Genomic DNA, 14724 nt, shown 5'->3' on the forward strand with positions numbered 1-14724 from the left:
TGATGAATTTTTCGGAAATTTTCCCGGGGGAATTTTCAAAACTAAACTTGTTCAAAATTAAAATCACCCAAAGATCTATAGGAATTCGATAATAATTCTGATATTGAAGGATGTTGTTATCCAAATCAAAAATATAAACCGCTAGGAATATAAACGTAAAAAAAACATTATAACTATACAAAAAAATACAATATAATCTTTATCATATAAAAAAGAAAAGAAAACGACCCTCATTTGAATATTTGTTCAATTAACTTAAGCTCGATTTCTTCAAGTCACTACTAAATATGGTATCGGGCATATGCCCTAGCCATAACCTTAAAAATATTTAGAGGAGTTCATGTCCGTCTCAGGCTATCTGATTTTAATTTCTACGTCGAGTAGGCCTGATAATCGCCGAGCATGAGAAACAGAATGTAGGTTTTTGGCGAAATTCAAAAGAGTTATGAAGTTATCATTTTAAATCATAAAGCTTTTGAAAGGCCGTGAGGAGCAGGGGCGGATTCAGAATTTTCCAAAGGGGGTGTACATTTTCCCGAGGAAAAATTTGACAAGCGACCCCCCCCCAAAAAAAAAAAAAAAAAAAAAAACAGGTTTTCAACCAAAAATTAAGTTAAGTTAAGTACATTTCGACCAATTAAGAAAAATAAGGTCCTCACTTTTAAAAGGGGGAGGGGGCGCAGTTTTATTCTAATGGCATTTTTCCATTCCAAATTTTAATTATGCCTTTTAAAAAGGGGGCATGAGTCGGCTGTGCCCCCCCCCCCCTCGCCCGTGGATCCGCCAGTGGTGAGGAGGTACGTACAAAATCCATAAATCGACACCTTATGTCAAAATATAGGCCTATGGTGAAATATGTATGCTATATATACACATTCAAAATAAAAATGGTCACTCTTCTTATTTCATAACCATGCTTACACTGTAGGCCTATACCGGCAAAAATCATATAGTGCGTGAATAATGAGCGAGAGCTTGTTATAGCTGATTACTATTTTCTTTGTTAAAAAAATCCACCAAACCGACAGGTAATCCCTGTACAAAAAGAGAGAGTACAAAAATCTTCACTACCGATCGGATTTTAGACATGAACTCAGTGGCGTAACTACGGGGGGGGGCATGGGGGGCACGTGCCCCCCCCCCCCCCCCCCATCGGCTGTCCAAAAAAAATGGGGAAAAGGAGAAAAGGAGAGAGAAAGGAAAAGAAACGTAATGGGAAAGAAGAAATTATTGTTCATTATAATGTTATATTATATTATAATTATGTTATGTTATATGTTATATTACGTTAAAAAAATCATAACTTTATGAAACATAATTTGCTCAGGGCATATGTCTTCATTGTTCATGGTGCTCGCATTGTCTGTTTAACGAGATATATAATCATGTTGTACTAAAACCTCCCGTTTTCAAGTCGATATACACCAAACAGATTTCCTCGCACTTCGAATTATTATTGTTTTTTGTAATGACATATTCTTTTTCATGACACTTAAAGTGATTGCCCCATTTTAAGCTCTTAATATAAAACATTTCCTGCCCGTGCTTATGTTCGCATTAGTGGATTTGTGAGATATGTGTGATTTTCATGAATTCCTAAAATCAGTCCTTAAAATGTCCCTTTTTCTGATCTGAATATTAAAAATTTTCAGCTTTCAGCACCATTTGGTTAGTGAAATACGCATGGTTTCGTGAATTCCTTCAAAAAAGCCTTAGAATGCCCCTCTTCAGGTCTGAATTTCCTAAATTTTCAGCTCGCACTTCGCGCTCGCATTATTTGATTAGTGAGATGCATATGATAATTACAATGACTACAAAAAGTGCTTCATGTGTTAAGATGTAATTCTAAAAATATCAGTATGCGCTTGGCACTCGCATAAGATGACTATGGTGAGATTTGTGTACTCTTAATGGATTCCTTAAAAAAAAAGTCCTTAAAATATCCTTTTGTGGTCAATATATACAAAAATTTCAGCTCGCGCTTCGCGCTCGCATGGTCTTCGTGAATTCCTACAAACAAGCCTTAAAATGTCCTCTTCAAGTCTGAATTTCCTATATTTTTCAGCTCGCGCTTCGCGCTCGCAATATTTGATTAGTGAGATGCGTATGATAATCATGATTACAATGACTAAAAGTGTTTCATGTGTTTAGATGTATATAATTATAACCAAATCAGCAAGCGCTTGGCACTCGCATTAGATGACTATGGTGAGATATGTATAATCTTAATGGATTCCTAAAATATAGTCCTCAAAATGTCCCTGTTTGGGGTCAATATATACAAAAAATTCGGCTCGCGGCTCGCGCTTGCATTGTTTGTTTAGCGAGATAGGTATGTATCATGATTACAAAAATGTGCTTATAATGTCCCTTTTTAGGTCTGAATATCAAAAAAATTCAGCTCACGCTTCGCGCTCGCATTATGCGATCAGTGAAATACATATCCGTTTAATGGCACTGTCCTTAAAATGTCTCTATTAGGTCAGTATATCTGGCAACAGAGCGCGCTTTGCGCGCTCACTAAGTGACTAAATTTTTTGCTGGTGCCCCCCAATGCCGTGACCCACGGTACGCCACTGCATGAACTGATTTGAATTGAATGAGGAGAAAAAAATCAAAATAAAAACACATAGGCCTAAACCAAAAAAAAAATCTCCATCAAAAGAATGTCATTTAAACTTTTGAGCGGGCTTCTGAGAGAAAAAGTTTACAAAACGGTTGCAATGAGCAGTAGGGCTATTAAATAATTGTGATACTGAGAAATGGTGAATCCAATTACACTAGCGGAAGATTTTGTACATGTTTCAGCTAAATCCAGGATTTAAAATAATGTCACCTACTCAAATCTTCGACGTAGACTTCCCATCGAAGACAAATGCAGTGGTGATAAGTCCTTGGAACTAACCGAACGAAACGTGCTGAAACTGACGGGGTGAATACAGCTACCGCTACGCCATCCAAGTTGTAGTTACCATCATAGTACTAATTAACAAAAATAAAAACAAGGAAGATAATTTTAGTGGTGTAATTTAATTGGCCAAAAATAAGACGCTGCCGCGGTGACTTTTATGCTCTGTTTCTGGGTATTTTACTGTGAGAAGTGTGCACACGTCTCATTTGCTTTCATATTTCAGGACAACTTAAATTCATACCTGTATCTAGTTCATTTATTGGGTGTATAGCTGTAGTATGAACAGGGTTTCAAGAATAGTTAATGTTATTTATAGATGTATTCTTTACTATTCTTGATTATCCTCTCTCCTCTTGTTAGTCATCAAAATTCCATCTTTTCTTCCATCACCTTCTTAACATTCCTTTCAACATACCAGATTCACTCTTCCATCTTTTTTTTGTTCATGCTCATGTTCACACATACTTGACTCTTGCTAAGTTCTTATTCTCTGATTGGTTCTCTCTCTCTGACTTAAGTTCATTAATATTCAATTAGCAGCTAATCATATTCATGTACATTCATGTATTTCTTTTATTTGCTATCTTTACTATTTGAATATTCATAATTTATATTTGTTATATATAAATCATGCATGTTAATATTTTATGCCAAATAAACCCCTGAGGTTCAAAGTTGTTCAGCCCAGGGCAGTTAATCACAGGCAATCATCGAGTGAGGTTGTCCACTTTCATGTCTCTGTAAGTTAGAACCACGCCCCTTGCCTACCGCTCTGGCCACTCTTTTGGGCATTTTTTAAACAAAATTTTATTTTATTTTCTTGCTTGACTAAGAACATGTTCACGTTTGAAATTCTTCTTAAAAGCCTTTTGAAAGTTTCAATTTCTAAATACACCATACCAGGGTAGATCGATGGAATTGGCAAGACAATCTTAAAGTCAAGTCATACATTTTGCGTAATTGAAGAAGAATTGTAAAGAGTTACATAATAAAGACATTTTTTCTTTCTTCTTACTTTTGAAAAATCACGAATGCATCACGAATAAAGCCTTTGAGGATTTAATTTACAATTAATATTCTGAAGCTCTGTTGTTCCACTCTCTAGCATGTTTCCTGTTGGGATCTCATAAGAGTTTGCAGAGGTTGAACCAGGCTTATCTTTCTCTCTCTCACACCTTACCTTAGCTCTACCAGTTTGCTAGTGACAAGGTGCACGACAACCTCTGGGCCGTTTCATAAAACTTTTTATAATAACAAATATGCACTAACAGTTTCAACTTACTGAAATCATTCAATTTGATTGCATGATGGTTAAACTTGCTATAGAGTTTTCGAATTTGTTATTTTAACAAGTCTTTAAGAAACCTCTAGACTAACTTTCTTACCTGTATTTGCCCATGACTATCAAGGACGCATGTCCATCTTTCTCCGTCAGTACTGATCTCGATCCGGAACTTTCGAATCCAGCACTCTTTCGATGAATCCCCGCCTCCTTGAATGGCGATCTCAGTAACTTTCAATTTATTTGGGAGTTTGACAGATACCTGGGTGGATATAACACAAAAAATGGACGGAAAAGGGTTAAACAGTTAAAGAAAAAAGATATTGATCGAGTCAATCAACGTAATTTATCTCAATCGCTGATGAGATTTATCTCGTACTGAAGTCTTGAATCTCACACTTTTACATAAGTTCGTTATAGATTCGTCTATTGTTCTAAACAACATGCTGTAGGGCCCCCTTTAAAGTTCGTGGAACAATTTTCTGAGTGTTTAAGCTTATGACAAGAAAAAAAATGTATTTGACATTTTTACGGGCTCAATTCTTTTTAATGAAATCTATAGGCCTACGTTGCATATTAATCTGTAGGTTTAGATGGAATGGATGAAGTCATATAATATCGTCTATATATGTATACATTTTGTTACATAATTTGTGAATAACATTACGATTAAGTCATATTGGTCTAACTTATATAGTGACCAATGAAACAATTTATATTCTTGCTGATGTTATTGAGAATCCAGTGCTAAAGTGTTTGATACTACCAATGTGAAATTTTATAATGAACTTATCAACATGTGGTTTGAAGAGGAGATGAAATTTTGACAATGAAAACAGTTTGTACGCACAAAATTCTAATGCAAAAAGTAAAATTATCTATATTTCAAATATTCATTTCATAATATTACAAATTTGCATTATCTAGCGTTACCGCTATTAAATTGGATGATCGGGTGATGTTTCTTATTCCGAAACACTTAGACGACTATTACAGGGGCGGATCCAGCCTTCGCCAATAGGGAGGGGCCCGGAATTTTTTTCAGCCACATTTTCCCCGATTGGCCGCTCGAAGTTAATTTTTGTTTGTTTCTTTGAAGGGGTAGTCCTAATAGTCAGTTCTAAGCTTTATATATATTCATATAATATCATAAGCCTTATTTAAAAAGTGCGAGCAGAAATTTTTAATATGTGTTTTGATCTGATAAAAAAAGGATCTGTTAACGGCAGCTTCTTAGCCATGAAGACGTTACATATTTCAACTATCAAATAATAAGAACGCGAAGCGCGAGCTGAAAAATTCGAGATTTAAACCTACAAATGGGACACTCTATTCATATTTTGTAAATCATGAAAAGGATGAGTAATTGGAAATCTTCCTATATTAATAATGCGAGCGCAAAGCGCGAGCAGAATTTTTTTAATTTATTTTTAATATACGTTTTGATCTGATCACAAAAAGGATCTGTTAACGGCTGCTTGTTAGCCATGAAGACGTTACATATTTTAACTATCAAATAATGCGAGCGCGAAGCGCGAGTTGAAAATTTTGACATTTCTACCAGAAGAATGGAAATTCTGGGCACTTTTTGTAATCGTGAAAAGGATTAGTATATAACTAAACAATTGATGCGAGCGCGAAGTTCGAGCGGAAAAATTCTGGTCACTCTATTCATGTTTTGTAAATCATGAAAAGGATGAGTAATTGTAAAGTTTCCTACATTAATAATGAGAGCGCAAAGCGCAAGCAGACAATTTTTGATATTGTGATCTGAAACTGGATAATGATTTAAATAGAGAACAAGTTGCGTATCTGAATAAACGCATATTTCAGATTTCGACCTAGAATTCGGGTATTCTAAATACCTTTCTTATCATGAAAATCAATAAAGCGAGCGCGAAGCGCGAGCTAAAAATGTATGATATTCCGATATGAAAAAGGATCAATTTAAGCTCTGTATTTCAAGCACTTTGTGGGAAAATTGTGAGGTACCGTGGATATGAATCACAGTTTAAAAAGAGCTGATATGTTTCATTATTATTACTTTGAGTTTTGACATAGGACCGGGACATTCTATAAGGAAATTATGTCATCATATGAAAATGATGACTATCTTCCTATTTCTCTTCCTAAGCATGAGAGCGCAAAATCTGTTAATATTATGCCCTGAAAACTGGACATTATTTTAAAGCACTTTTGTAATAATGAATAAGATGCATGAGTTAATATCTTACAACAATCAATGCGAGCGGAAATCGCGAGCCGAAATTTATGATAAACTGTCATCAAATGGGGATTTTAAGTAGTTTGTTTTAGAATTAATATTGAGATATACATAACTCACCAATCAAAATGCGAGCGTGCAGCGCTAGCTAATACGTTTTGACAATCTGACCTGAATAGGGATATTTTGATAACTTTATGGAATACAGGAAAATAATAGGTACCTGACAAATCAAATTTTGCGAGCGCAGCGCAAGCAGAAAATGTTAATATTCAGACCATAAAACATAAATTTTTACAGAGCACTTTTTAAAAATCAATTTGTAAATCAAACAAAATAGTGAAAGTTCAATTTCTGAGCTGAAATATGTTTTGTATATTGACTTCAAAATTTGATATTTTAAGTTCCATATTGAGCAAGATATGTAAATCACCTAAAAGGTAATGCGAGCGCGAAGCGCGAGCGAAAATTTTATATCCCGACATGAAAGAGTTTTTTTCATTATTTTCCAATTTTATTAACTCGTCTTCCTCCTTTTATGTTTCACCTTTTTTTCTCCTCTTTTTTTCCCTTCTTTTTTTTTTCTTTCTTTCCCCCCTTTTTCTTCTTTTTTTTTCTCCGCCAATAGGGGGGGGGGCCGGGTCCCTCGGACCCCCCTGGATCCGCCTATGTTTTACTCCCCCCCCAAAAAAAAAAAAAAAATAATAATAATGGAAACAAAACAAGTTCGTTAATCCGAAAAGAAAGAAAAGGGTTAAGTTATTCCGAACGTGAAACAGCAATAAAATAAGGTTCATTATTAGGAAGAATCGACTGTCACAAAATGAAATAGGTTTATCAGTAAGGAAAACAACAATACTTCAGTATCAAACCTTCGAATAGAATTAACCTATATGGAGCATTCGAATCTCGAGACACGAGGAAGTTCTGTCATGTCTGTAGCAAGGGACAGTTTTCAAGAACGCCAAATACGACAGTAGAAATCAATAGAACAAAACTGATCAGCCAATCTATTTCCATCACACGCAGGGTTGGGCTAACTTACAAGGTAATTGATCAATAATACGTAAGCAAATACAGTTTTCAGAGTAATTGTAATTGTAGAAGTTTTGAAATAGAAGGTAATTGTAATTGTAATTGAAAAGAATGTAATTCACTTCAATTACTGTCAATTACTTTAGATTACATTCAATTACTTTGAAATAAACTTATTGAATTTATGATTTAATTTAATGACCTTTTTCATTTCAAATGCTTCGGCATCAAAGAGAGTAACAGGCAGAATCCATGCTTTTTAACCCAAACCTCCATCTCAGTATATCTGTAACTTAGAATTATGTTGAAATAGGTGGTACTATGTACAGAGTACAAATTGATTTTATTAATGACTTTTCTAGAAAGTAATTGAAATTATAATTGAAAAAAAAAAGTAATTTGATTGAAAAGTAATTGTAATTGAACATTTTCTTCAATTACGTTATTGCAATTGTTATGATTGTAATTGAAGTAATTGAGCCACCCTGGCCAACGATCATCTTTTCCGTCAACTATATTACTACGCTTTTTGACTCAGTACAGCCGATAAAAATGCATAAGACGGAATTTAGAGAAAAATTGCCGAAAGCGAGGAGGGGATTTTTTTCCTTTTTTTTCATTCCATATTGAATTATATATTGTAATATATTTAGAGTTCTCGGATTTTTTTTTCCATAAACGACCCCGTACTGTATCGTAGCTGTAACGTTAATGTAACGTAACTGCAAACGAAGCTCGACCATCTCTGCCATATAGCTGATCACGGTCCCGTAACACAAAGGTTAGCGATTAATCGTATGCTTGATTTTTACGATAGATTGCACATTGTAGTCGATGGAATCAATTGTAGAAAAATGTTCTACGATTATTGCTAAGCTTTGTGTTATGGGCCACTCAGATGGAGTCAAGAGATTAGATGGCAACGTTGTGAGAATTAAAAAAAAAACGTTGATAATACTCACCCACTGGTTCTCATCACTGACGGCTGCGCACCAACTTCCTTCAGAGTGAAGGCCAATGTGAGAGAGTCCATGATCTGGTGCTTGGCTAGAAGCGGCCAGATCCTCCGGTGGAATGCTGCCATCGCTTATACCGATTGGTACCCCTAGTGGATCCGATGCTAGGAAGTGAGAAGTACAGTTAACATTTTTATACAACGCTGTTTACTATAGACATGATATACGAACAGTATAGTTGTTTAACAGTTTACATAAAACATGTTTAATTTATTGAGAATTAACAAAGAATAAACTTTGTAGTTTAAGATTTTAAGCACTTGTTTAAAGGCATGTTCATACAATAATGTTTTAAAAAAATAAACAGCGATTTAACTGTTTAATAAACTGACTTGTGCTTGTATTACAATGGCTCTTAATTACACACACAGGAAACAGAACAGACCTCTGGGAAACACTGAAGTGACAAAAATAGAAAGTTAAGTTTTAAGTTCCTATTGAGTTTCGAAGTCAATGTTCAAAGTAGCAATATACAATTTAGTTTGACACGGCAGACCTTTTGGACAATTGCTCTCCAGGCCTAAACTATGATTTACAGATTTCCACACTAATCTCCTTAACTTTTTTAACTTCTATGTGTGGTGTGCTCTTTAAACTGACTTAAAGCTTGTGCAGGGCAGGTCGAGCTTTCGCCAATAAGGGGAACTGGCGGAAAATATTTTAATCCACATCAAGTTCCCCGATTGGCTGGCCGCCCGCCTCTAAAACCTAAATTTGTTGTTGATTCTATTGATTTGATAGGATAATCCTAACTATAGACTTAAACTTGAGTACATATCTAATGGTTCTTACAAGCAAAAATTATCTTATGTTAAGCACATAAGGCCTAAATAGATATAGCAAGCGCGCCAAGCGAGAGCTCTTTTTTTTTTTTTAACTTTTCGCATATATAGACCAGAAGAAATGAACATTCAGTTTTTGTAAACAGAGCGCGGAGTGCAGAATTAGTTTTTTTTTATATGCTGACCTGAAAAGGAGCATAATATAGTGACGTATGAAACATATCTTACCCATCAAAAAATGCGAGAGCAAAGCGCAAGTTGACAAGTACTTTATACCAAAACGAAACATGTTCAGCATCGCTTTCGTGTAGAAAAAGTCCGTTAAGAGCAAAGGGATCTCAATATGCGGAACTATTTTGTACATTAATGACATTCATTAGTGTCTTTATTCATTGATCAGGGTTAATGATCCTTTAAATTGTTCATGACCTTCTAAGCCAGAGTCTACCTAAATTAACCCGTTTTACATTTACAGCACATTATTCAATTAAGAATAACTCTAGCTTACATTCCTCTTTTCTTGCTACCAGTCTTTATCAACCGTCTTGCCTTTTGTGATCCTCAGATCATTTATTCTGCATTCCTTACAGCCCTTATACTAAACCATTCATTTTTTATTTAATCTATTTTCTCTATGGTCGCCTCTTAATTCAGCTATGTTAATTATTCTCCTCCTACTTGGTTGAATAAATCATGCAGTTATTGTTACTCTCAACTTTATTTGAATGTGTATGTCCATTGTGTAAAGGCAATCAAGAGTTCTGTTGAATAATAAGATCAGGCCATAAGCACATTACTTCACACCAAAAACCTCCATACGGTACTTGCACTGTATTGAACAGAACCCGCTAACACTCTTTATCTAACAAATCACAAAATATAGCTCCTACATCAATAAATAAATGATTCTAGCGCGAAAGAAGAGCTGAATATCTTTGGTTATTTAGACTTAGAAAACGGAAGACAAGCACTTTTTTTTGTAATAAAATAATGATGGGAATTGTATCTAACGAAACAATTTATGCATGTGCAAATGAAATACTGTTTCGTGGAAGGGATATTATTAAGGACTGTGTGATGGAGATGATACATATCTCACTCTAACGAGCGCGGAGCGCGAGCGGAACACTTTTGCACGTTTTGTGTAATCATGAAAAAGATGCATATCTCGTTAAAACAGAATAACGAAAAATCTCATTGCGAACAGGATATCATAATTTTAAGCAAATTAACATCTTGCTTAACTGACAATACAAGCGCTGTCGAAATTTTCATATTGGCCTCATTTTTTTTTCTCTCATTCGTTTTTCTTAAATGCCGGTTTGGGTAAATACATAAAAGGGAATCAATCGATATCTGAAATGATTCCCCTTATATTCTGCTGAATCTGCTCTGGGAGCATCTTCGATGTCTTTGACCTTTGTTGCCCCCTGTGTTGTCTTTTATAATTACTTATGAGGTTATTTCACCGTCCAATGTTTTTTTATATATTTTACGTATATATATTCTTATGATTGTGATCTCCAACTGTAATGATGTCATTGACATTTTTTATGTATTAAGATGGAAAATAAACGTTATCAACTTCATTTACCTTTAAGAATGGGCTTTTAGTTAAGGGATTTTTACGTTTATTGGCATATTTTTTGGCCTGGTGAACCCTCACTACCAGTCCCCTTACCAACTTGCCCTGCAAACGCAAGATAAACGAATTTATTAGATTTAAACTTGGATATAGTTACCTCTGTGGGACGCGATGTTCTGTTTACATGTCTTGATTGCCCATTGTAGTTGGAGGAAATGCTGGTTTACGTCTCCCTTGGTATATTCTGGACACTCCAAAGCGATGAGATGGTTTATTTTGTTCAGCAAATCGTCTAAGGTCTCGACGTTTGCTGAAGTGAAGGATAGACCGCACAGTAAAGGCAGCAGGAGGAGTAAGCAACGGACGCCTCGTTGGGCGGTCATCGTTGGAGATAGGTCTGTGGAGTGTAATTTAATGTAATCAATCATTAAAGGTATTTGAATAGTAAATCTGATGATAAAGAACGAAATTATTAAGTTTAGCAAATTTTTGTGATAACAGTTACAAGCACCCCGTCATGAATACGCAATAGGTGGACCGATGACGTCATGTTCTGCTTTACAAGGTATGTTATTACATTAAATTATAATTACTTAATATTTTCATACATATGTCTATATATTCCCCCTTTAATATAATAAGTTGCAGTAATGGATTGTCTTACATATGGCAAAATATCTTACTAAGGCAAAATATAATTCTCCATCCTCATGTAAAAGCTTTAAACAATACAAAAAATAGACAAAGAATTTGTCAAAATTAGAGAGAAAAATGACTTCAAATGACCCTGACTCAGAAACATACACTTCATGAAATATCACTTGTGAAATCGAATTCACATCAGTTTAATTTGATTTAACTGAACTATTTAACATCTTGTAATGAACAAAATAATGTTTTGTTATTTTTAATTGATCTGAAATGACGTTTGACACGACCAAGTTACCTATGTGTTTATTTATATAAATCAAGATACTTAATAACAGTTCAATTCAAGACTTTTTATTTTAAAATTATATTCTTGAACATTCAAAATCTTAATCTTTGGATATAATTAATAAAAGGATTAAACCAGTTTATTGACCGCAAAGACTTTTCGCTTTTGCCTGAAATCACATTAACTCATATGTCAATACTTGATATACTTTGAAATTTACCTTTTTTAATAAAAAAAAAACACAACTGATAATGGGATCACAAAATGGTCAACGTTCATTGACTCTAATTGACCTTTCATCTTCATATCACCCGAAGAAGATGAAGGAGAAGAAGAAAAAGAAGAAGAAAATTGTGAAGAAGAAAAAGAAGGAGAAGAAGAAGAAAATTACGAAGAAGAAGAAGGAGAAGATGATGATGATGAAGAAGAAGAAGAACAACAACAACAAGGGGAAGCAGAAGGAGGCAGGGGAGAGTGGAAAGATGAGAAAAAGAAGAAAAAAGGGAAAAAAGTGCGGAATAATTGACGAGTACAAAAATAAAAATTTAACCCGCGCTTCAAATGAGGGTTTAATGAGGGAATTTTTTGGTGCGTCAGATGGCATATGCCCCGCACAAACAAACCTCTTTCATTTTTTGGAAATAAAATTTATGCTTCATAGCAAAGTGTATTTCAAAAAGAAGAAAAGAATTCATATAATTTTCTGACAATGCATTTACAGCATTTGCTATTTCATATTCAGTTTCTTTCTATGGTTACTTACCTAACTCTAAAGGTTGAAAATCTTATCAGTTTGTTTTATCTGTTCAACGCGGACGATCCGATCTGCGAAAGAATATTGATGGGAGACAAACATACATGTACGTCAAGATTTATTTTGTATCTATCATTACTATTCTAGTAGAAATAGGTGAATTTGAATTTGGCGTAAAAACACATCTAAATCAGCATGTATGACAGTACTTTAACATTTTAATCAGTTGATTGAATGAATGGCCTACATTACGGCTTGATTGAGGAGATAATCACATAAAAACTAAGTATTTTTAGTAAGATCTGGGAACTTAGAAAGATTCGATATTATACAGTATTTTTTTGGAAATTTTGAATAGTATAATAACGAAAATAATGATAATAATAATACCAATAATGATACATGTGGCTTGAAACGCGCCCAATCCACTCTGTAGAATGCTCAAGGTGCATAAAAGAAATGAAGAAGTAAAAAGAAAGGTTTTAAGAACATTCTAAAAAAAAATTCAACAGAGATACTATTTTTGATGGCTTCAGGAAGGTTTCTCCGTAGTATGGGACACGCATGAGCAAAGGACCTCCCCCCCCCCAAGTTTTTAAAACTTTTGGAACCGCAAGCAAACAAGATGTTGAAGAGCGTAACGACCTGGTGGGTATGTAATAGTTGATAAAAGTAAGATTGTACTGGCGAGCTGATCCATGAATGCAAAGAAGGGCAAGCAGCAAAATCTTTAAAGTATTTAAAATTATCGTTAAGATTAAGTAGTCATTCCATTTTTAATTATTGCTTCGTCTGCCTAATTAATGTTCCCTGAAAATCGAAAAGTAAAAAAAACAAAAAAAAACTTACCATCTAATGACGATTAAGTTTGGTCCCGAGTAGAGCATACTCTTCGCAAAATACCTCAGAATACCTCACTCTGCTTGATTTTGGGGCCCCAAAAGCAATTATGAAATCACAAAAATATGACAGGTCATCAACACGTTTGACGAGCGTGAGAGGTGGCCTACCAGACCCCACCCATCTGAGAGCGCGCCGGGATTGGACAAAAATACACGACACGTTTCCCAGCGCCTATTGTTTCAAATCGATCACGTGGGTATTATCAAGGCCGAATCCGCCACAACGGCTGTTGCAAAGTTGTCACTTTGGCCATTGTTTCCAACCAAAATAGGGTGGAGGAGCGGAAACCGGTTTGAGTTTGACACTCTGTATTGCTCTATAAAAAAGGCCTTCTAAGTTCATGTTCTTGATAAAAAAAATTGTGTAATAGTTAACGGTATAAATTCCGAAGAATATGAGAACATTATTATGTCTCCAATCTCTGCATATGGTTATATTTCGTTATTTCACGCCACCAATCTCGCAATCTTTCACTCTTCATTTCAATGACATAGTTCAAAATGTTTCTCTTTTTAAATCATGTCTACTGAGTCAAGTCTTTTAGAACACATTATTCTTTCCTTCCGCTTACCTCTTCACACTTTTTTGCATATATCTCTTCCCGTTTATTCTATCAGTCAAATCATTCAAGTCCTCTTCTCCCATCTCTACACCCCTGGGGAGCGTTTCATGAAAGGATTTTATCCGACAAGTCCTGTTTTATCCGACAATTACCATAGCAACAGTACCTCTCAGCCAATCAGAATCGGGGAAAGTTGTCAGATCTGACAACTTGTCGGACATAAATGTTGATGAAACGCTCCCCAGGTTTTATCACTTATCTCTCTCCCTCTCTCTCATTCTGATTATTCATCTCTCTTTACCCCTTTCTATTCTACTTGCTCTCTTTCTTTCTACCACTTACTATTCAACCGCCTAATGTAGCTTTAATGTGAACATAGTTCCTTTTAAATGGATACTCCGGGCTGAAAATATTCATATCTTAATAAATAGAGCAAAATTCACAAAGCAAAGTGCTGAAAATTTCATCAAAAATCGGATGGCAAATAATGAAGTTATTGAAATCTACAGTTTAGCATCATTTTGTGATAATAGTTATATAAGCACATCATCATGAATTTTCATTAGGTGGGCTGATGATGTCACATCCCCACTTTCCTTTTCTTATGTTATTACATGAAATTATAATTGTTTCATTTTTTCATACACGTGTCAATAATGTGTCTAATCTAAACTGAAATAAGTTGCAGCAATTAATATCAAATGCAATAATCATTTGTCAATCCATTTTCTTT

The 14724-nt window shown here is 34.8% G+C and overlaps 1 protein-coding gene across 1 annotated transcript in view; it reads right to left on the minus strand.

Moving 5' to 3' along the window:
• Positions 1-13459, minus strand: part of LOC129274247 (uncharacterized) — a 169005-nt gene extending 155546 nt beyond the window's left edge. Inside the window, exons 1-6 of the mRNA XM_064108955.1 lie at positions 13376-13459; positions 12536-12597; positions 10993-11232; positions 8415-8572; positions 4297-4455; positions 2841-2982 (exon numbers count right to left, since the gene is read on the minus strand). Coding sequence (XP_063965025.1) covers positions 2841-2982; positions 4297-4455; positions 8415-8572; positions 10993-11218 — 685 coding nt within the window. The 5' untranslated portion in view covers positions 11219-11232; positions 12536-12597; positions 13376-13459. The remainder of the gene's footprint in view (positions 1-2840; positions 2983-4296; positions 4456-8414; positions 8573-10992; positions 11233-12535; positions 12598-13375) is intronic.
• Between the last annotated feature and the right edge of the window lie 1265 nt (positions 13460-14724).

This window comes from Lytechinus pictus, chromosome 13 (genome assembly GCF_037042905.1).
Source record: "Lytechinus pictus isolate F3 Inbred chromosome 13, Lp3.0, whole genome shotgun sequence".
NCBI lineage: Eukaryota > Metazoa > Echinodermata > Echinoidea > Temnopleuroida > Toxopneustidae > Lytechinus > Lytechinus pictus.